The sequence below is a fragment of the Mixophyes fleayi genome, chromosome 4, assembly GCF_038048845.1.
Source record: "Mixophyes fleayi isolate aMixFle1 chromosome 4, aMixFle1.hap1, whole genome shotgun sequence".
Taxonomy (NCBI): Eukaryota; Metazoa; Chordata; class Amphibia; order Anura; family Limnodynastidae; genus Mixophyes; species Mixophyes fleayi.
This window is the reverse complement of record NC_134405.1, coordinates 329,176,666-329,201,491: the sequence shown is the minus strand read 5'-3', so window position 1 is coordinate 329,201,491 and position 24,826 is coordinate 329,176,666. Positions and strand designations below refer to the sequence as shown.

Sequence of the window (24,826 nt, the reverse complement as noted above, 5' to 3'; positions counted from 1 at the left end):
ATAATGTTTAACAAGAGCACTGATTGTATGTTAATAATAATCATATTATTGTTAACAATTATCATTATATAACATCCTTATAATAATAATACTCAAAATCAGCTTAACACTTCCAGGTACACGTGGGGGCGGGGCCTCCTCTGTGTTGGTCACATAGATATTCTTGTCCTTATCCCATTGGTCGCGCCATGTTATATTTTAACAGCTATAGGTCGTTATGAGTGTCAGTCATCAGTGCCCTGCGCTCTCGATTGGCTACTGTGGATATCAAACAAACGAGGCCCCGCCCACATTCCAGTGAACTACAGCTGCGTTTTCCCTGGAGGCTTTGGAGAGTCGATGATTGGCTGAGAGTGAAGTAGCAGTTAGAGTAGCCGGAGGTGATTGGTGGACATGCAGCCAGGGCGTGGTCGGGGAGCAGGAGGGGGGCGTGGGCTGCTCTAGGCTGTCAGTCTGATCCTGGACACTGAGGAAGCAGGATCTGATCTGTGCTCTCAGTATTATATACCCTGACCTCCCACAGGACCCCATAGACATCTGCCCGGCCAGGAAGCACCTTAATCACCATCATTCTCATTTACTTAATTATTACAGCACAGCAGGTACTGCAGCAGCTGACACTAAAGACTTATCCCTTAAATAGAGAACTTGCTGAGTGACAGATACAGGAGCCCTTTAAATTGCAGTGACCAGCTGACATCTCTCCCTAAAGCTCTGTTCCAGGCTGTGCACAGAAAGCTGCAGGATTGTAATACCAAAGTATCTTAAAACTATTTTTTTAATACCAATTTAACCCTTATTCATTGGGCTGATCACTGGCAGACCATGGAGATACTGGAGACTGGAGAGTCTGTGATGCAGTGGGACCGAAAGCTGAGTGAGCTCTCAGAAGTGGCAGAGAGTGACTCACTATACAACACGGTGAGAACACATCATTATTGGTATTATTGTTACCTGACCATCTCTGTTGTAGGATACTGGTATTTATTGTTTTGCTGGCTTCTTCCCATAACAAAAAGTTATGTTGTGTTGTGTAGTGAGGGCTGCTACCCTACCCACCCTCTATTTTATTATTTATATTTTAATGTTCGCACTGATCTGACACATGTAGGGATTGCTTTTGCTTCCAGGATGCAATTTCATGTGAATATAGCTCAGCAAAATTCTTATTAATCTACTTAAGTAAATTAATATCTATGCTGTATGTTCATATTGCAGCCTGCTTTCTGGAACTAAGACTTGAAGGCAGATGGCTATATTATAAACACATAGAACACACATACTAATTTGTTACTTCTATTAATGTCTTCTACATCGCCCGGTCATTAAGGGGGTCTCTGCCTGCAGAGTGCAGATGTTATGGCTCCCCACACCTGGATAGGGGCCAGCATTTTGTGCACAGCTGTGTAGAGGGAAGAGGAAGGGGGGGGGGGGGGGGTACATGACAAATCTGAAAACTATTGAGTGCCAAATTTCTTTTTTTTTTTTTTTTTCTGCAGAGAATGTAGCTTTTTTTTTTTTTCTTTCTCACACTTATCTATAAAGTTTGTTGCTAATTTATTGATTGCTCATGTGTGCTATCTTTATTTTGAGTTTTATGCAATGACAGAGGTAGATAATGAGCAAGTTGTAGATGTCATTTTCTTGTCCTGATGAACTTTGTTTCCTGCAAAACGTTGGCTTTTGTTACTTTGTTTCATATACTTGTTATCAGCTATAGAAGAACTTGTTTTGGTGCATTTATACTCACACATTGTTATCTGGAGGGGGGGACTGTCTGGATGATAGTATTCGGTTTGGGTATGTGGTTGGTCTTCATTCCCCCAACTGTTCATCAGTATTTGGTTTCAAAGAGGAGGTGCGGGGTCAGTTCTAGGGGTCAGGGCTTTGGTCTGTTAGCGTTCTATTTAAAAACAATATATATGCATTAAACAGATGGGCAAACGCAGCCTGGCTAAGATAACTGTTTGCTAAACAGGATTTACTGAGAAGGTCAATATCTCCTGTGATTTGAAACATTGACCTTTCCAGTAAATCCTCATTGTTTAAAGAGTCTTGTTTTTCTGTTTTTTTTTCATGTTATTTACAAGTTTTGTTTTTATCCTACTGACAGTATCCTATAAATATTATCAGTGTATCTATTTTTACTTTAGTTGTTCTGTAGTTTAAGAAACAGTCCCTAATGTGTGATTCTATTCTAGGCCAGTATGAGACCGGGCCATAGTGTTATTGTAATGGTTAATATCAAATGCCAGCATCTGCAGTAGTGCTGTGTAATTTTGGTGTCTTGTGTAGTCTACAGGTTGTGCTTAATTTCTGAACGAGAGAGAGGGGAACGACAGTGTCCTGTTTATGTACCTGTGTTGGTTCCTTGTCAATCAGCAAGTATTGCATGTGCTCGAATGTTTAGGTGCTCACGTTCAGACATCCCTATTCTGCCTCAGAAAATGTCACTGACACAACCCGATCCGGGGTCTTAAGTTATAGAACAGAATAAAAGTGCGTTTCCTGGTTTAAATGCCTCCAATTGAAGTAGACCACCTTGAGCAATAGGATGAGCGCTGACTGCGTTCCTTACAGCAATTAAATCCAAGTCCATGATGAAATAGTGGTACCCACGTTGGTGTCCTACAATGGCTTGCCCATAATATAAACGTAACTCCCCCCCCCCCCCCCTCCTGTTATAAGTCTGCTTCTGCTTTTCTCACTTATTTTCCAGCAGCACTAACCTGCACTGAGTCACTTGGAGTTAAAAGAAACATTTTATCAACAATGGAAGTAAAATAAATGAGTGCTGCAGACTATTCTAATGCACGTGACAGAATCTGGTTGCTATGGGTTACAGTAACTTTTTGCGAGATACTGGTATATTAGTTTGGATAAATGTCCAGCATTGTCAATTGTGCACGCGCAGGATAAATCTGCATACCGCCATGGACACATAGGGCTCTGTGAATGTACCTATGACTGCATACCCATGACTTCTCTGATGCAAGGGGTTACTTGTATGTGTCTGCTTTCTATTTTTCTAAGCGTGTAGAGATTTGTGGGATTTTGGCATGCCTGTCCATGCACCTCACAGATGTAGACTACATTCACTGGTGTGGAATTCTTGGCTCTTATACAGAATGTCTGGGATAGATCATACTTGTACCCAATGCCCCTGGACATTTACTGAGGTATTAGGGAAAAACACCATTATACCAACACATTTCCTTCTAGATATTTTGTTTTATCTTGTTGTTCCAACACTTCCCTATTCCTGAGAGAACTACAATCAGATCTTAAAAAGTAGATTAAACGTGTATTCTACATGTACAGTGTACTGGTTATATTTTACAGTGATGGCATGCTGTAAGAATGTTTACTCAGTTTAGCTTGACTGCCTCTGTCTGTTTAATATGTGGGTATTGTGTTATCAGCATCGTGCAGGATGGTGTATAATATTTATTAAAGATATTTTTGCTCAGATATATCCATAGTTTTGTAATGGAAGATTTAGGACACCCATGTAACGTAAAGTTTGGATACACTTCATTTTAGGTTCTAACTATGGTAAAGCAGTTATGGAAATCTATTCCAAATTGTGCTCAACTTTGGGTTCACTATCGCGCTTAAATGCTAAAATTATATTGTGAGTTAACAATTTTAGGTGGGCAAATAAGGGCACTATCTTGGGAAAATCTGGACAAATGGGAGATATATGTGGAATAATGCTATTTAATGCATACCTATGCATGGTGCAGGCAGACATTTTGACAATGCAGACTGTAAATTCATCAGTCACCTTGCCCAAAATGATTTGATTGGCTGCATCTTCACGTACATTGGTTAACACCACAAAAATGGCTGCCTCCAACAGTACCGCAGGAATGTTGAGTGAATTGATAGGTTCACACATTCTTCCAGTGTGTGAACACTAAGAGGCTATGAGTTAAAAATGTACATTTCAGGTAATATGTCAAGCTGGGGTTTTTTTCCCATAATCCTCTGCTAGCACTAGAGTGTCACTGTTTGGTTAGCTGGTAGTTGCCTTGTTCCCACTAATGACAGTGTTTCAGATGTAAACGTCCCCACATCTGGGTGACAATAAGGGATCGCAGAGTTGCTCAGGCTGGTGGGCCCCAGTTTTGTTGTCTGCAATTTCGTTCTTCAAAGATGCAGACCCTTTTGAAATATGATATAGATGGCTTCTGTCTGCTGCTGACGATCAGCCGTGCTCCTCACGTCTCGCTTCTGTATGGTGCCTGGCAGTAAATTGCTGAGCTGCGTTATAAGTAATGTTTAAAGGGACCACAGCCGTGAAGATAATTGAAGTGTAATAATAAGTTGCAGAGTCCTAATTTTCAGTAACTCCTAGCAACCAATCAGACTTTCTGTTTCACTGGCTGACCTCCACTCCATCTATCAGAGCTGATTGGTGGTTACGTTTTACTGCAATCCTCCAGTGGAATATTGTCTAATTCTCTCTCTGCTCCTGAGAGAAGTAACACAATATATCCGCAAACGGTATCTCTCCATCTGCAGTGGAACTACAAGTCCCAGGTTACTAGCTGGGCATGCTGGGGCATGTAGCTCCATAATAGCTGGAGGGCCTTAGGTGCCCAAGTCTGCTATAAATAGAAAAACACCCAGAGCCAGATATCTAGGGAATAAAGGAATGAAAGTAGATTCCAGCCAGCAACCAAGGCTACATGTAATTTTAATTACCTGGACATGGCATGGGAATTTTAATAGATATAGTTGGCAGATTGTGTGTGTGTGTGCGTGCGCCTTTAAAAAAAATAAAATAATAACTTTAAGTCTAAATATATTTTTCCAAGGTCTGCCTACTTAATGACAGTTTACATGCAGCAAAACCACAGAGAATAGTGTAGTTATAAGATTGTCTGCAGCATTGGTGCCAGGCAATATAAGAGCCTTGTAATAACATGGTTAAATACATATCTCAGTGTGGGCTGAATCCAGAGAATGAATGCGGGGGGGGGGGGGGGGGGGGGGTCAGACAAAGAATCTTTAAGACCAGACGTTTATTTAAGGCAAATGTAAACATTTATTATCGGAAACTGCCAATTAATAACTGCATGTAGAGTCTGTAGCGGGTGGAACGTTGCCATCGCGTTGTCTAACGCAAGCTTTGCAGGTAAAGTGTTTCACGATCATCGTCCTCCTGTCCAGCCTTTATCGCTCCCAGTGGTTGTTTATTAGCTACAACAATATTAATTGTAGGATGCAGCCTACAATTTCAGTAGGAATTGGTGGCGTCACATAGAGTCTTCTGTCTCAGTGATGTCACTGGTCAATTGATGGCTGAATATTGGTTAAGCCTACAGCATGGTTTGCTTACATCGGCCTGATGCAACGTTAACGCAAAGTCACTATCAGTCGGCATTTACACCTGACCTGTACCGGGTGAAAGTGATACAGCTGAAACCAAGCGTTCTTCTGAGAAACACAGGACTTGAATCAACCGCATCTGCATCGGTGCGCCGTTGCCGTACATGGGCTACGTTAGTCCGCCCCTTCCCTCCCCAATTCTGCTTCCTAGTCATAGGTTGTGTTCGGACATGAATTGCGTTCCTTGGCATAATGTCCGTTTCAGCCACTTCACGCAAGATATAGGGCAGCACGGTGACTTAGTGGTTAGCACTTCTGCCTTACAGCACTGGGGTCATGAGTTCCCTGTGTTTGTGTGGATTTCCTCCGGGTGCTCCGGTTTCCTCCCACACTCCAAAAACATACTGGTAGGTTAATTGACTGTTAACAAATTGACCCTAGTCTGTGTGGGTTAGGGAATTTAGACTGTAAGCTCCAATGGGGCAGGGACTGATGTGAGTGAGTTCTCTGTACAGCGCCTGTGCTTAATTGATGATTTCTGGTATTGACTAATGTTTTCATGATAATAATCACTGGGGGACACTGTTCCATTGTAGTTTCTGGGCCCATTCACACCTATAAGCTGCTAATGTGCTTTTCAGCTGCTAACTTTTATGCCTGGAAATCTCATTAAAAATAGTATGAATAGTTTATTATGCTCCCATTACCATCATCGCATTTTAAAATGTTAACGCTGCAGTTAAATTGTTAAATCCGTAGAACGCAGCACAGTCTATTCAGTATGCGTTAGTGCGAGCTCCAAGTACAGGTTGTATTGGTAAAACGTGCGTTTAGTTCTCGGTCATTTTACCAGCGCATATGTGTGAACGAGCAACTCTCAATGTTTATAAATACAACTATGCAACTAATTGGGGAAATGATGATGGGCCCTGTGACTATGATGGGACGTGAATGTTTATAAAGAACTAAAATGAAGATATACTCTCTTTTTAGGTACAGGATATTTCTTTTTACATTTAAACTGACTGTAACAGGCTTGGGAATCCTGTGACTCCGGCTCTCGTGGAATTAGCCAGTGGCTAACAAAGCATGCTGGGACAGGAGAGTTCCACCACAGCCCAAGGGACAGAGGATGCCTATGTCTATGCTATATATTTACAGAAAACCCTGCTGTATGGCTTTGATTTACTGCCTAGATTGGGTTTTGCACGTTCTTCGTCCCTCTCACCTTATTTGACTTTTCAGCTACAGAGCGGTGGGTGTCTCCGCTTCCCCAAGAAGGAGTTGGTTCTGCGTTGAGTGTGTTGTGTGGTCACATCTATGCAACATTTACAGAGATCTACAGACACCCTTGGGCTGAAACTTTTATAAAACTTTGGTCAGTTTTGTGGCTTTTGGATAACTTCTCTCCCCCGTACTACCACACCTGGACAATAGATGGTCTGTTTTGGACCCTGTGGCAAAGAAAGGGATGAATTTGCAGCTATTTCTTATCTTTTTTTTCTTTAATTCTACATAGAAAGGAGAACTTACAGCTAAAAGGCAACTGTTTTTTTTAACTTATATTTTTATGTTTTTTATTTACAGGTATCCCTAACAGAGAATAATGGCAAAATCTTGCATGGCTTTTCACACAGAAGGCAGCCATTTTATGGGCAAACTATCATGTGACATCGCTGAGTCGCCGGTGGATCCAGTCATTTTGTGGGTTCCACCAATATTCATGAGGTTTTGTCCTATTTACTCTGTGCCTCGTGCCTCTAACATCATGATGTCCCAATGAGCTGTTGCACCACCATTTGATACACCTCAAACCCCCTCTCGAAATCATCTCCCCTCACGTCATCTTAGATCTACCTCTGACCTGCGCCTCACCTGTGACAAGCACCTCTCTCTCTTACCTGTAAGACTTCTCCTGTGCCGCCAACCACTTGTCCTCTACCACGTCCGATCAGACTCCCCTGGCCCTCAAATCTTTAAAATCTCTTTGAAAACCTGCTTCTTTATTAGAGTTTACCCTGCTACCGCCTATACTGCTCATGCTGGTACCACGTACTTGCCACTCTCCAAGAATGTCCGGGAGACTCCTGAATTTCGTCTAGTCCAGTTGAGCAGGCCGCCCTCCGCAATCCCTGTGCCCTATGTTCTTGTGGAGTTGGGATTTCCCAGAAGGGAGGTTCATAAAGTAGGTAAGTATGTGTTACACTGTCTTGACTGTCCCTCTGTCTCCACTCGGAGCCATCCTTGCTCTTCCCTTTTTCCATTAGATTGCAAGCTCTGTAATGAGTACAACTCTCGCTATCCACGGTGGCTTAGTGGTTAGCACTTCTGCCTCACAGCAGTGGGGTCTTAAGTTCAGTTCCCGACCATGGTCTTATCTGTGTGGAGTTTGTATGTGTTCCCCGTGTTTGCGTGGGTTTCCTCCGGGTGCTTCGGTTTCCTCCCACACTCCAAAAAAACATACTAGTAGTTTAATTGGCTGCTATTAAATTGCCCTTAGTCTCTCTCGGTCTGTGTGTGTATGTTAGGGGATTTAGACTGTAAGCTCCAATGGGGCAGGGACTGATGTGAATGAGTTCTCTGTACAGCGCTGCGGAATTAGTGTCTGTGATTATTTTGTGGCGCTTTAATCAACGACCGTAATAACACTAATAACAAAAATTACTGGGATTCCATAGTGTACAATGCTGATCACTTTTCATCTCTCCTTCATCATCTCTTTCCAGCCAATTACCTGTGGCACATTATGCAAATGAGAGGGAGGAGACACTCATCAGCATAATATATATATAGTATGAAATGACTAAACAGGTAAGTACAGCTAAAAGTGGCTACATTAATACATTAGCAGTCAGTGAGCAGGGACGGGTTCTGTAAAACAAGATCCTACATTGAGAGGGGTTAATTTTTGCTCCTCATTCCTTCCACGGGAAAGAGTGACCTCGCCTTGCCGGAATCCTTCCATCTGACTCAGAGGGTGGGCTGGACTCTCTCTGCCTTTTCCCATGGTGAGAACCTCCGACTCTACGTTTGTTTGGTTCCTGCTAATTTTCACTGGAATGCGTTAAAAAACGGTCCCAGCGTCGTCCTCTCCTTCCCAGCTGGTTTCTTTCCTCCAGACAATGGTCAGCTGTGCCATGGTTTTTATTGCACTACTCCATCTAAATTGCAGTGTTATAATGCTCTTACAGAAGCATTGCTATTTTATCTTTATTTTATTTTTATTCTTAACCCCAACAAGCTATCTGAATGTCTGGGCTTATTCCACATCTGCCAGTGTGGATAGCTTTGTACTCTTGCAGGGATTTGTGATCCAATGTTTGTAGTGTTTCATGCTGGGACCTGTGTGGAACACACTGTAGTAAAAAAACAAACATTTGTCATATATCTTAAGACTCGATTTCCCCCCCCTCCCTGTTTCTTAACCTCTGTTCTCATTTAGGAGCATGGCAAATAAGGTGGTCCTCATTTCTACACCTGTATTTGGGTCTTTTAAAAACCCCTCATACAGAGGTGGAAATAACGGGCTGTGGGCCCCGCTGCAGGGAAGCAGGCACTGGGGCCCAGAGTTCGCTGGTTCCCCGTGCAGCGGGCCCCATTATCTCCATGGGCCCCCGTGCATAGCACCGACTGCACCAATGGTCGTTTCGGCACTGATCGGTACGATACTTGGAAATGGTTAACCCCCCCGCCATTGTTGGATGAGGGGAGAGCTCATGTCTAACGCTTTCCTTCAAATATCTTAACCTTGCGTACCCTGGTCTAATTACAATCTTGATCTAATTATCATCTTGTCCATCTTTGCAGGGCAAGCTAAGGTTATTTACGAATAAAACCTCATTCAGATATTTTCTCCAAAATTAGAGCCCTGCCCTTTTCTCTTCAGAGTCCTCCATCTCCTCATGAATTTCTTATTGCAATGTCTACTAGAACTTGTCCACAGTGTGTGAACGTTTGCTGAAAAGTCATCAATATCTTGAATAAGCAAACTCACTAAATGTGTGTACAGAGATCTCTTCATGTTCCTGGAAAGAACTTTTTTTTTTTCTTTTTTTTTTTTTTTTCCAGATTCAGTCAGTCATAGCGGAGTTCAGAGTGTTTATTTTATGTGTCTTTATTTTTCTGGTAGTCCTGTATATATTTTTCTAGCCATATCTGTCATACCAGGGAAAATAACCCAGTCTTTACCCAGGGAAAAGCAGGACAGAAAGCAGATAGGGGTCAACAAGCCCTTAATAAACATTAAATTCTGCATGTATGCTTAAGCTACTATAGTTTTTTTTCCTGAACAATTTAAATAACAGCGTTAGGAGGTTTGTATTAACTTTATTCTATAAAATGACAGTAACACACGTCAGCGCTGTTTGTTTACCATGAGTCTTATTTTCTACATGGTGATGATTTTCCCCAGTGGGATCTTCCATGTTTGTTACTCCCTAGAAAATAAAGGCAAATTAAATAATTTGACGGCAGCAGATCATTAGCCGCCCCACAGCTAAATGAAAATATTTCTTGGAAGGATTATCCAATAATGTATTGTGAAGTTAACGTTTCTGCAAAGGGAGTTCCCTCATTCTGCAGAGTGCAAAAAGACTTACGTTGGTGTTAAAATTTACATTTTCAGTATAATCTCCCTTTTAAGGGTATTTTGTTTAATTTAACCCATACGCTAGTAACTATAATCTAACCAGATAACAACTTGTACATAAACACCCAGTTTAAACGATGTATTTGACTTGATGGTTGTTTGCAGCCTAGTCTGTCCTCTCAGATGTATTTTGTACTGCAGTCTAAAGATCAGTGTTTGTTCTTTAGTCATATCAGACCAGTGATACCACCCCACTAAGATTAGCCTAAACACAGAAATAGACTTTTAACAATAAACCCTACTTTACCTCTATGACTAATAGACTTTCCTTTGCTTGATGATTCCTGACGCAAGCAGCCTTGGATACGGAATGTGCCGTTGACACTTTTCGCAGGAGGTATTTGTGAGTTATTTTTGTTTTATCAGTGCAGATCTGTCAAGATGTGTCTTTCTGGTTTGTATTTTAATGTTGATTTCCTGCAACACATTGGTATTAATGAGCTGCGGGCCACTTTGTGGACTGTGCCAGTATTCATGAGTATGTTGTCCGTCACTTCATTAGGAACTTGTGAAGACATTAATGGGCACAAACTGATGCAATTATCATCATCATAATTTATTTATATACTGACTCCGCAGCGCTGTACAGAGAACTCATTCACATCAGTCCCTGCCCCATTGGATCTTACAGTCTAAATTCCCTAACATACACAGACGGTCATGGTCGGGAATTGAACTCATGACCCCAGCGCTGTGAGGCAGAAGTGATAACCACTTGGCCACCATGCTGCCCATAGTATTTATTTTATTTTTTGCACGAGTGTGTACGCACCCACGATCATGGTTTATCGTACCAATACACCAGGGGCGCACAGAGGATTTGTCAGGGGGTGTTTCCTCCGCCCCCGTAAAAAAAAAAATTCTGGAGACCTGCCGCGCATGCGCGCCAGCGCCGTTTCGGCTGCACTGTAGTATACAGCAGCCGCGGCGCTGTCAAAGAAGCGTCCACTGCACACATTGCATCTGCTGATTTGGTTTTATAAACTTCCTAAAAATCACGATAAACGATGTTGGGTAAATGTGGAAGTGTGTACGCACTGACGACCAGTTGTGTAGGTGTGTACGTATGAATCTGCATGATCGTCGGGGGTGTCAGTCGTTGGTGAAATCGTTAGAGAAATGGCATCTGAAGAAAATTGCTATAGTGTGTACCCAGCTTAAGTCCCTCAGTAGTGTCACTGGCTTTTAGTGAATTGATGGGCTGTGTTATCATGAATATTGACCCACAAAATGGCTACTTATACTGTGTGTAGATGAAGGGTGAGTTGTAATTGCTATTGGTAGACCTTTAGTTCAGTTTCCAACATATAAGATGTATTTTGAGTACAGTACGTCAGAAGATTTTTTTTACATTTTTTTGCAGTGTTATGTGTAGTAAACGCGATAATCGGTGATATAAAAATGATCTATTCAGGTCATACAGAGTGTCCGGGAGACTTCCCTATTTCAGGGTGTTCTCTCTGCGGGAGAATCTACCACCTTCCCTGATTCCTCCTCCTTTTAAAGAGGCCTCAAGGGTCCTGATGGCTCATAATATAGAGTTTTGAATAGGAGTGTTAGCCTGTTCTGTAAGTAAAGTGATGTGATCTATTCATGGCTTTAATAAAACATATCTTGGTTGTAGGCCTCCCATCATTTAGAAATGAATAACTGGAACATGTGACCTGAAGTTCACAAGTTCCAGCAGTCCTGATTTTGGTGGGGAAGTCCCAATTCCCAAAATGAACCAACAGCAACGCTTTGAAATATACATTTAGTGTATTATTATTACTTTTCTTCCTCGTTTGAATGCAACAATCACTGAATTTTGAACAAAGCATCTTTCAAATCTGCATCTGTTTTATTCAGTAAAAATCCTAAACCTTTGTTTACAAGACGAGTTAGATATTAGCGTGAAGCTCCTTAGTGTAGCTTCCTCTCCGTATAGAAGCTAAATATTTACTCCATTCCTCCTGCTGACCCCAGAAGGACAGTTTACCATAAACATCTGTATTTCTTGTCTTGTAAACTCTTTCAGCCCCTTCAATACCCCGGCTCTGGTTGGAGGATGGGAGAGAAAGTTGAAAACCGGCCAAACCAAATACAGATGTCAAAGCGTTATACGAGGGAGCTGGTCTGTAATGGCTAGCAGATGTGGCGTGGTTTCCTGATGGGTCACCCTGGCACTGCCAGCCTCTCTACAAGACAAAGCTCCCTGTCACGTATTCTAACGACTGGTTGCTTCTTTATATCTTATGTTAATGTAAATAGCACTGTGTAGAATTAATTCTTCTATGCCTTGCAGAATACTGGGTTCACAGATTAAGGAAACGCCCTTTCCCCAATGCCAAAGGAAAGTCCTTCTTTTTTTTTATTCTGTGCAAAGTACAGCCTAGATCTCGATTACCCCGGCGTATAATCAATGACTAAAACACAACTAGCAGCATTATAACTTTTAAACTCACGCTCGTCAGCCCCTTACAAGTCCGGGAGACTTAATTTGGTCCGACAGGACTTCCCTCACGGTTATTTCGAGAATTTAGCGGTATATAATCAGACTGTTGTATATAAATGATAAATTTAAGTCTAAAGCAGTTTCGTTTATTTTTTGACAGCTATTTTCTTCCTGGACTTTAAGAAAATTTGACACTTCCGAAAACCTCTACTGACTTCCTGTTAGCGTCGGTCACAGTTGCTCATGGATTTTTATATAGTGGACAGAAATTTTCTGAAATACATTGAGTTATTTAACTTGCGACTAGTAGATTCACGCTGTGGAAGGCGCCATTTTGTTAGCATAGCCAGAATTATTGACAATGCAGTCTGTTAATAAGGACAGCACGGTGGCTCAGTGGTTAGCAATTCTGCCACACGGCATCGGGGTCATGAGTTCAATTCCCGACCATGGCATTATCTGTGTGGAGTTTGTATGTTCTCCCCGTGTTTGCGTGGGTTTGCTCCAATGGGGCAGGGACTGATGTGAGTTCTCTGTACAGCGCTGCGGAAATAGTAGCGCTATATAAATATCTGATAACAAATACTTCTGGCAGCACGGTGGCCTAGTGGTTAGCACTTATGCCTCACAGCGCTGGGGTCATGAGTTCAATTCCCGACCATGGACTTATCTGTGTGGAGTTTGTATGTTCTCCCCGTGTTTGCGTGGGTTTCCTCCGGGTGCTCCGGTTTCCTCCCACACTCCAAAAAACATACTAGTAGGTTAATTGGCTGCTTTCAAAAATTGACCCTAGTCTCTCTCTGTCCGTCTGTCTGTCTGTGTGTGTGTGTTAGGGAATTTAGACTGTAAGCTTCATTGGGGCAGGGACTGATGTGAATGAGTTCTCTGTACAGCGCTGCGGAATCAGTGGCGCTATATAAATAAATGGTGATGATGGTGATGATGATGATACTTCTCTAGAACCAGTGGCACCAGTGAGGAACTAAGTTTACAGTATTCTTTATTATATAATATAAGAGGCTTGGATATTTAATAATCTGGTATAACAGCAATATTCCGCTGTAGCCCATAGCAACCAACCAGATACCGCCTTCTAGCAGTATAGTATGTAGTAATAATATCTTATTGGTTACTGTCTGTTACAGGACGATGCATGCTTGTTAAATAAGGCCTTTATATGTGCATAATTATTTTGTACTAGGGTGGAGGTAGACATGGGGTAGATTTTCTAAAAAGGAGAAATGGAGGCGTTGCTCTCATCAACCAATCAGATTCTTGCTATCCTTTTCTATAATGTACTAGATAAATGATAGCTAGAATCCAATTGGTTGCTATGGGCAACACCTCACTTTAACTTTTTAGAAGTATGAATATATCCACCCCAGTGTGTGCCACCAGGGCAAATGGGGACACAGACAGTGAAACACAGAGAGCCGTGCACAAGGATGAAAAGGAAGCATCACTTGTTGTGATAGACTGTAAGGGCTGAGTTACTTGCGCTGACAAGTTTTATTGTATTCAGAATCCTTATGTGTGGTAAATATATTTTTTTTATTTGGCTTAAAGGTTCTTTGGTGCAATTTTATATACAGGAACGGAGATCTTCCTGCTTCATCGTTTTAGATGCAAAAGGTGTGTTATTAGTCTCTTATTTTTAATACATGGAAAGAGATAGTTTTCAGAGTCTTATGCATCTGAAGGATGCTTTGTCAAGAAGTAAAATAAATAGGATCTAGGAAAAATAAGATGTCCCCCTGAGCATTTGACTCATTATTTTTACATTTTAACAAGACCATAAAACTGGCTTGTTGGAGCGATGAGTCATTGATGTCTTAAGGCAGACTTAGGCATTATATCCAAGTGATAGAGTGCCGATTAGAGACTCTTAGAACGTATACAAGGTGATGACATTTATTTGGTTAATTTTGGTGTTAATTATTTAGAGCAATGGTTGCAACATTTCAAGACACCTGATGGATTATGGGAGTTGTAGTGCAGCAGTGTAGATAGACCCAGCAGTTTAAATATCTAGGTCCGGCTGTGACACAAGGCATGCTGGGAGATGTAGTTCCCCACTGGGCTGACTACCTTTTGGTTTAAATCCACGTTGCTTTTGTCAGTATCTTCATGATTTTATTTTTTTTCTTTTATCTTTCACGTATAAGGATGTACCTTACCCCTAATCTCCAGAGTCTGCGCCTACAGGTTTACACGTGCATTCCCTTTTATGAGACTTCTTGTCTAATTATGGACACGCTGAATGGGATTAGTTCAGTGACTGTCATTCTAAATGTCAGTTCCCCCTGAGGCGAGTAACCGTAACCTTAACAGTACCTGGTGGGATAATTAGTGATATGGCATCTTGAATGTGCCTGCCATTCTTTTAAACAAAAATTCTAATATGTCAAGTAAATTGTGTATATGCAAAAATCAATTTGTGCATAACATTTGTTGCACATTCCCCCCCCCCCCCCCCTTTAAATTATAACAGCAATACGTAGCTGCCCCTGTGATACTGTCCGGGCTATTAAGGGTTAATTTGCCTATTCTCCAAGCTAGTCTTTACAGATGTGCGCCAGGTGAACGAGCCGGATTACCAGGTTTGGGGTTATCCGCTAAAGTGTTAAAAAAAAACTTTAAAAATAGATTATATAGCGTTTGTCTGTAAAAGGGGCTTTTCTCCCTGTGATAATCCTGCCCCAGTAGGTTTCCCTGGTATTAGTGTTTGTGTATTGTACCAGTGTCCTTTGCATTGCAGTTTCCTAATTTTACCATCGCTCATGGGCTTGGTTCAGTGGAAAGAATCTTGCAGATGGATTTCGGAAAGTTGGGAAGTATAACCTCTCAGTGAGGCTGGGTATGAAGCCGGCTTTGTGCTGTAGGATGAGGTGAATGTTGGCTCACAGGAATGCTCTCGCCTCCTCCCTGAGGAATGTCCTCTGTCTGGACTGCCATTGGGAGCTCAGCCTGCCATCTTTTCCTGTCAGAGTACACCTTGCAAATGTGTTAAATATTATGAAACCTTGCACGCACTTTTTTTTATTGTTGTTTTTCTGAGAAAATAATCCGCGTCTATTTCACCGGTAACAATTGTACTGCAAATCTGTTTGTATATGTAAATATATCGCAGTAATATACATTAAGTAGAAGATCATGGTAATACTGGCGTAGTGAAGGGATCTATTTGTTGGAAAGCAGAGAGATCACTTTCACTATACCAATAAGTAGCATCTAGATAAGTCAGGGAACGGTATTTTTACATAGGTGAACCTACGTCTGCTGGTATTATGGCTGGTAACGTTACCTGATAAGTACCTCAGGGGTGTGGCATCCCTGCACCAATGAGCATACCAGTGGCATCTGCACACGGCATGGTGAACAGGACACTGCTCAAAACAATCCCGACAGTAAGAACAAAACTCTTGATTGGCTTGATTGTTGGGGCTAGAATCACAGCGCTTCTGTGGTAATCCCTTTTTTTTTCTGTTTTAATGGGACTTAGAACTTGAATGTGCCGGTTCCAAAAAATTAACTCTGTGTCCAGGCCCATTGCATGGAGCCATCGGTTCCACTGTGGTTTGTTTTCCAGGTTAAGTCATCCAGTTTGGCACGTGGGGTTATTGGATTTCTGTGAAGACCGTACTGTACCTCATTATAGTACTTAGAGATATACAAACATTAATACCATTTATTTTAGCAGTTTGAACACGCTGCCAGATCCGGGGTCTCTAAGGACTATCTTGGACAACTCGGCTCAGCTACAGGCCAAGGAAAATGGTGATGCTTCAAAAAAGTCCTTTGTCTGCGTTCAGAACACAATGGTGGTTCTGTCCCTGCAGCAGATTACTCACAAATATCGCTGTATATTATTTAATGGTCATTAGTTTTATGAACAAACTTCTTTCAGAAAAATCTCATAATTATTTACTGCTCATCCTCATAGTTATTTTTTCCAAGCACCGGACAGTCTGTATAATAAATTGTATAAAAATCAAATCCTACATAGACCGAACAGGTAAATACGAGGTGACAGAGAAGTCGTAGACATGAGGGATCTGCTTGTGAGAACGGTACAGTCTAGAGATGGGATTCTGCATTTAAACATAAACTCCCCTGTGTGATATTATAATGAAACATTACTTTTTAAAAAAACATACAAAGGGCTCTTTCATATCTAAGTTGTTATAAAGGCAACAACAGAACCATTTTTCCCAGAATATAACCACAAGGGGAGCTTTTAAAGGTTGTAAACAATTGATGGATTTATTACATACTTGCCAACATTTGAATAGTGAATTCCGGGAGATCCCGGGCAGGGGGCGTGGTTGGACGGAGCGGGGCACGGCCAATCACGTCATTTTGGCCCCACCCTGCGACAAACGTCATTTTGTCTCGGGGGCGGGGCCAAAATGACGCCATTCACCGTAAATCACGTTCTGGCGGGTAAATTGCAATATGCGGGATACTTGTCTGCTCTCCCGGTTGTCTGGGAGACCTACCCGGGTTTCGTGAGTCTCCTGGACATTCTGGGAGAGTTGGCAAGTATGATTTATTATTTCACCTACACCAGTGGTGGAAATGTGCTGGTATACGGTGGTACGCCATACCGCCAAGTCTACTACTTCATTGTACAACTATCAATTTCAGTTCACTTACATTCCCATTACATTTTTCATACTGTCACTTCTAAATGTCCTTTTCGACCCCTGTATATGAGGGTAACGCCTATAAACCCACTAGGGATCAGTGACGGCACTTCATAACCAGTTTGCATGAGGTACTGATTAGGGAAAGGCTGAAAGACTGCCTTCCTGTCAATATCCGTCCAGCCCTCAAAATGGCTGCCTCCTCCTAGTGTAGGCAACAGAACGCCATTTAAAGTCCAGTTTAATAGGTAACGATTTGTGGAGACTGTTCCATGTCATATTAGATGTTCACCCTATGCATATTTAAATAAAAAGGAAGAGTAAATCCAAGCCAAGAAATATGGTGTGTTTTTGTCATTAAAGTGTACCAATCACCTAACATACAGAATGCAGCCATTTCATGAGCTGAACCAATATTCAGTTTTCAACTCTAGAAACTTGTCACCTGACTTCAGTGATGTCACTAGTTTGTAGGGAATTAATATGCTGTATTCTCATGTTGGTATAGCCGGCAAAATGGCTGACAAATGTATGTGCTAGTGTGACAGGAATATATATATATATATAATCTCCTCATGCCCCTTTTTCTCTTGAACAGCGAGGACATACAGTTCCTGGTAGAGGGACATTGTGTAACCCTCCACCTCCGCTATGGACTCTGATAAAGCGAGTTGGGGTCACTGTGAACTGTATTGGATTTGGCGTTGCTTCTATACACAATAATAATTGACAAGTTAAAATGTACCTGTCCCAGCTGGATTGTATTACAATATTTGCTCTCTTAAAGAACCACCTACAACTCTGACATATATGTATATATATATTCACATTTTATTTTCTTGCATCATGAAATCAAACGTATTTGTTGAAAAAATCCCACTTTTTCTTAATAATTGATTGGATAAGTATTCCCGCCCCTTTCATCCCAGTCGTCTAGTTTGAGTTCTATTGGGCTGGATAGGAACTGTTGACGAACAGCAATTTTCAAATTGTTCCTCAGATTCTTAATAGTAATGATGTCTGTGGAGGTTCCAGTGGGAGCGGCTTAAATACAAAGAAATGCAGCAAAATCGCATTGACCTACTTCAAGGCATTGTATGCTCTGGGTCATTGTGCTACTGGAATAGAAATGGTCCCCCCAAATCCTGGGTCTCTTGCAGAATGCAGCAGGAGATTTGTCCATATCCTGCACCATCCATGTTGCCCTCTAGTTTCACAATTAATCCAGTCCCTTCATCATCTTAATCTATTTATATAGCGCCACTAATTCCGCAGCGCTTTACAGAGAACTCATTCACATCAGTCCCTGCCCCATTGGAGCTTACAGTCTAAACCCCCTAACATACACACAGATGGAGAGAGACTAAGGGCAATTTAAAAGCAGCCAATTAACCTACCAGTATGTTTTTGGAGTGTGGGAGGAAGCCGGAGCACCCAGAGGAAACCCACGCAAACACGGGGAGAACATACAAACTCTACACAGATAAGACCATGGTTGGGAATTAAACTCATGACCCCAGTGCTGTGAGGCAGAAGTGCTAACCACTGAGCCACCGTGCTGTCCCTTAAGAAGTGGATATCCCCATAGCCTTATGCTCCTGCCGTAATGCTTCATGTTTGTGCCAAACACAGCCCCTAAGTGTTGAGGCCTAAAAGTTCGTCCTTGGTCACACAGACCTGGAATCTTCCTCCACTTGGTATGTGGGACACAAGCCTTCTAGTAAACCCTAGGAAACCATTGTTTCTTCAACAATGGCTTTCTTTTTGTCACCCTCCCAAGAAACATAGAATTATGAAGTACTCCGATTGCATCTCGCCCCTGCCAAAATACTGCAACTCCTACAGAGTCACTCCTAGCCTTAGGCTCTTGGTAACTCCCTTAGAATTGCCAATTTTTAGTTTTGGACAGTTCTAGAGAAATTCTGTTGTTCCAAATTCTCGTGTTTCTTTGGTCTTAACAGTACTCCAGGAGTTATTACAAGTCTTTGGAATCTTATATAATTTCCTCTGGTGCTTTTCGATACCCTTTTAGAAAATTGTATTTGATTGTTATTTGATCTTCATGATGAAGCTCATATTTAGAAACCTAACCACATGTGGGACTTTCAGACAGGTGTATTTATTTTCAAATCAATTGGGTACTAAACAATTGCTAAAAAAAATTTGAGGCAACTGATTATACTATGGCTTATGTAGGTGTACCTTAGGATTAGGACAGTATATGCCACTTTGACTGTGTAATGAGATCTGCAGAGAGATTCTACTACTTTGCACGATTTGTCTAAGTGGTTCTTCTAGTCTAGGATCTCCCCAGGCTTTTAGGTCTGTCTGCAGCACATTACATAAGTGTGCAAAGGTAGCATTTACCTGGGAGGAGCACTTCAAGGAGTCTCACTGTTCCTAACCCCCAAGGCAGGGTCTGCTGGACATCCCATCAAGCTGCTGTCATGGTAGCAGTAACCAGCATTCCGGTGTGTTTGTCCCCTTGGTAGAACCTTGCAATTTCGTGTGTGTGTTTTCTTTAACTTATTGTGTCCTAAATGGTTGTGATAGGGTGGCTAGATTTTATTTTTACACAAATATATCTTCTCCTTTTAATCCTGTACCTCCCTGTGAGAATTAATTTCGTTTTCTTTTGTTCCCTATAGAAACTCTGTATGTGTGGTAAATTACATTGACCCGCTCTTTACTAGTAATTTCATCAATGGTGACGCATTTGGGGTTTTGAATGGAGATTGTACGTCATAACCGAGGACCCCTGGTGTGTGTGGTACAGGGATCACAAAGGATGTTATATAATCCATTGCTGCCTGTGCAACGCGATACCTCGTTCATGACTGAATTTCTTAGAAAACAGTTTGCAGTTGGTCTTCTATTAATTCCAGGGACAATTAACAGTTTACCCCCAGCACAGTGATACAAGGATTGAGCTTTGTTTTTGGGTCCTATGAGGCAGCTGTCGTAGGTAACATTATTTAAGTGGAAGCAAAGTGTAGGTGATTTATTATTTACAGACAGGGTCACCCGCATTGCGCGGGTCCAATTTGTAATGTGTAGCAGTTTTTATATATTAACAAATTATTTGGCAAATAGACCAAAAATGTGATTTAGAAAATGTTGCATTATGTCGTGTTGTGGTGTTGCGAGGTTTCCTTCCAACAGCCAAAGGAGCAGCAGCACTAGATTTGAATTTGGCAGCTTTACCTTGAGCTGTGGAAGATATTCGCCAACAAACAAAGAAACAAACAAATATAAATAGATATAGATATATAGAGAGATATACATTGCCATAGACCTGAATTTGTGCTTTTATTCTGTCACTTAATGAAATATAATTTAGAATATTCTTTATATCGCACTAATACAAATGTTCTGTTGGTATCGGGGAAAGTATGTTGACCGCGTAGTTACCGCCCCGGGCGGTGGGACCACTTCCGGTTGTGGCACAGTTTTTGATTGCTTCTCATTCTCTATCTGGGTGTGAGTGGTGGGGGCAAAAGCAACAAGTCTGCAAATTAGCACCCAGTATAGTGACCCACAGACCCTTAAGCTGGGTACACATTTATGCGATTGTCGTGCAGATCACACAATAAACGACTATTTGGCCAAATCTTGCAGGAGTGTGTACACTCCCACGATCATGTTTGATCATACCAAAGCGCTATGTGTCGTTTGAGCATGATTTTCAGGAAGTTTATAAAACCAAATCAAAGATGGAACTATGTCGGGCAACTGTGTAAGTGTATACACACCCCCGAGCAGCAGCGTAGGCAGATATCTGTACACTGTACAGAGTTGCAATCTTTTCAGCAGATGGTTATGAGAGATGAAGATCACAGATCTGACGGTAAATCGTGTAGGTGTGTACACATGAATCGGCATGATCATCGGGACTTTCAGTCATTGGTGAAATCTGAAGTAGATTGCATTAGCGTGCACCCGGCTTTACTGCTCCAGTTAAATTTGTGGGTCGCTGTCCCATGATGCAATCGGGGAATCGGGTGAGTAGAAACCGTGGTAGCTGCATTTCTTTTCTCTCCGTCGCATGTGGCGGCGTTTTCCATCTTTTAAAATCCAGATTGAAAGGAAGACTCCCCCCTGACTATTTGGTTTCCTCCGGCTGTGTCTCCCCCTCAGTCCTTGCAATCTATAAAATGATTGTTTCATTTGAAAGTGGCACCCCCCCAGCCGCACAGCCTGAGTGGAGCTGTTCTTGGCTTGGGAGGGCCCCGGCAGTGATGGAAAGCAGATGTGAGCTCACAGTGGACCAGGCTGTCTCTGTACACAGGCGAAGGCTTCCCCCTCTCTGCCAGAATCTCCAGTGCGGTCCTAAAGTCCGGATTTCTTATTCTTGCATATGTATCAGAAGTGTCATTAGGATTCTCACACTTCATCTGTCACAATACTGAAACATTCTAATAGGAACTGAGAATTTATATGGGTTAATATAGAGAATCTGTGGTATGGGGGGGTAAACTTTTAGGCCAGGAGCCATAATTGTGACCCAGTTTATTGTCAATAATTTCATGTATAATTAACAAGCTTTTGTTTTTGTTACTTTTTGTTGTAAGTTTTGAACAAGCAGAGTAATGCCGCAGCCGGATTAGAGATTGGTACAATAAGACTTTGCCTGTTCCACCTTAATTGGCCAAGTTTTACACTGTGCGTTAAATTCGAAAGGACTGGAATTTTGAACAGTAAATTTGGGTGCGGCAGTGGAACCCTGATCAGACCGGTCCAATCTTTGCAGTCGTCCAACACACGAGTTAAAGGCTCTTGGACCGGCCAAATTGTGTCAAACCGGGTGACGTAATTTGATCTGTAGAAAATCTCTTCCAGCATGTTTCTAACCTCGCCCCACTGTAACTTGTTTTACTCACCTGACCTGTTACAACTATACTCCATTAATACCACAATTCTATTTACAATGCACCCAAACTGGATCACCTTACAGGTTCCATAATCTTTTCTTCTATAGCTTTTATCTTTAGATTGTTAGCTCTTTTCAGTAACATTCTTATTCCTCTTGTCTGCAAATATTATTTACATAAACATCACTTGTGTATTATAACATGACCGTATTACATTGTTATCACATATATACATGTTTCTCATGTCAGTCTCCGTGAAGTGACGACAGTGCTGATTTCTTACCCTGTTCTGTGTAATCAGCAGGAAGCTTGTCTGATAGCTGTCAGAAACCGAGATATATTCACTTTCCCATGAGCCAATCGGACGCATGTATAGGGGAGCGCTGAGGAGGGGGCAGCCTACAAACCGTTTTATTGGAACTATGTCCCCAGTTACACGTGGTGTGTATATATAGGTTCTCCATTCTATCAGTACAGACTGTACCTTCTCCCTTGGTTTGATTTGTCTGTAGATCATCTGCGTCTTATCAGAATAAAACTAATTATAGCTTCGTAATTTCCTCTGCAAATTGTCATAGCAGTGTCTGATGTGTTCTGCTATTCAGTGTTGTTTAGGATCATAATACTCTTTATCTTTTGTGTTTGTTTGTGTTGTGTTTTATAAAACTTTGAAGTTTTTTTTTTTTTTTTACCTTCAGATTACTTTAATGGACTTGAACATAAACTCCTGCAAATGATGCCAAATACATTGTTCTGTAGTTCTAGTTTCCTTCTATGCTTTCCAACCATGTTTTTATACCATCAGGCTCGGTTGTTCATCTTTTGATCTACTTGGATTAGACACAATACTGATGCCTGGATACAATTGTATCCAATGCCGGGAGCACAACAGTGGCACGTTAAAGGACAGTGACTATAAACCATTCATAAATACATTGCTTTATCTTCATTTAAAAATAATGTTAAGCTGTGTGTTTAGTAAAAGTCGCACAAGGCTATGCAGGAGCTAGTAAATGAAAATGATCCACACTCTTGTTTAAACTTTAAATTGACCAACCAAAATATGGTTGTTTGTGCTTAGCTTTTATATAGAGACATTTGCAAGAAGCAAATTGGTTCTATCTATTAACATCCCCCTAATAAGGCTCTGAGCCTGTGGGTGCCGCCAGCTATCTGCTGGAATGTCCGATTCATCCTCTGCTGGGCGATGGATTCCTGCCGTAGAAAGAGACTCTTTGTATCCTGCCAGGTAACACCTGGGTTCACATTTCTGTGCTCAGCGAGTGAGTCCGGACAACGTTGGGACTTGTCTCCATTAGCTGCTTGCCTTGAGGCTTGGAATACATAACTGTGTCTCGCTGACAAGCGGAGGGGTTAGCTTAACCGCCCGCCTGCCTCTAAAATGGCTGGTGTTTATTCTGAGTTTGTTTGGTGAACTTAAGCCGTTACTTCTACAACAGTATAGTCCGTAACGCTAGTTTTGCTGTATAAACGATGAGCACCTCCGTGTCTGTATTCTATTTTTAATAATATTTGATGTGCTGAAGCAAAATAAGTTTTCTGAAGTTTTCCATGATAATTTGGCCACAGGGGGACACTGTTGTGGACAGTGGATGCAGTTTCTTATTAGCATGGCCGTGAATCAATATGGCAGCTCCTATTCTTGTTAAAGTTGTAAGACTTGCAGAAGAAGCAGAAGTTCTGTGGGCTGAGCCAGTATTCCTGAGAATGTGACTTAGAAATTCATTAGATATCGGCATACCACCGAACTGCCCCTGCAACGGCTATAACGTCCCAGGAGCCTGTGTACTAGTGTGATAAAGAAGTACTGGGTGTAAGTGTGAGCAGTGTGCAGTGTTCTGCAGAGATCTAAAAGGGATATAAAGAGAGAACTGAGTGTCAGATTAACCGGTGGGGGCTGTTTACTTCTCTCACCCCCGGCTGCACTAGACATGAGGGGCTGCACTTCACATAGAGCCCCGGGGGTCCCTTTGGACCACGGCCAGGATGGTTCTTCTACAGGGGATGTACTAAGTGTGTGTATGAGATCAGGGGACCCTCTGTTGGTGCAGGCCTGGAAAATAAATCTGTTCTGTGTATGGTGTGTGGGGAGGGAGGTGGGGGGTGCACTGAGATGATGCAACGCAGACCTGACTCAGTGCAATCCTTTCTGTGGAAGCTGTGTGCAGACTCTAACATCTGGCACACACACATCCCCACATTCTCCATCCTGTCTCTATTCTCCAAGACTTTATTCTCGTTCCCCATTTGTTTTCAGCTTCCTTCATCTGACATCTTCCTCAATTGTTGCTCTATTGTTTCTGTAATCTGTACTCTGCCTAATCAGACTGTCCTGCCTCGCCGCCTGTCCGGCTGTCCTGCCTCGCCGTTCCTTGCCGCCTGTCCGGCTGTCCTGCCTCGCCGTTCCTTGCCGCCTGTCCGGCTGTCCTGCCTCGCCGTTCCTTGCCGGCTGTCCTGCCTCGCCGTTCCTTGCCGCCTGTCCGGCTGTCCTGCCTCGCCGTTCCTTGCCGCCTGTCCGGCTGTCCTGCCTCGCCGTTCCTTGCCGCCTGTCCGGCTGTCCTGCCTCGCCGTTCCTTGCCGCCTGTCCGGCTGTCCTGCCTCGCCGTTCCTTGCCGCCTGTCCGGCTGTCCTGCCTCGCCGTTCCTTGCCGCCTGTCCGGCTGTCCTGCCTCGCCGTTCCTTGCCGTCTGTCCGGCTGTCCTGCCTCGCCGTTCCTTGCCGTCTGTCCGGCTGTCCTGCCTTGCCGTCTGTCCGGCTGTCCTGCCTCGCCGTTCCTTGCCGTCTGTCCGACTGTCTTGCCTCGACGGTCCTGCCTCGCCGTCTGTCCGACGGTCCTGCCTCGCCGTCTGTCCGACGGTCCTGCCTCGCCG

At 42.5% G+C, this 24,826-nt stretch overlaps 1 protein-coding gene across 1 annotated transcript in view; it reads left to right on the top strand.

Moving 5' to 3' along the window:
* The first annotated feature begins 440 nt into the window (after positions 1-440).
* The window catches only part of CREB3L2 (cAMP responsive element binding protein 3 like 2), a 39,999-nt gene continuing 15,613 nt past the window's right edge, over positions 441-24,826 (top strand). Inside the window, exon 1 of the mRNA XM_075210352.1 lies at positions 441-921. Coding sequence (XP_075066453.1) covers positions 826-921 — 96 coding nt within the window. The 5' untranslated portion in view covers positions 441-825. The remainder of the gene's footprint in view (positions 922-24,826) is intronic.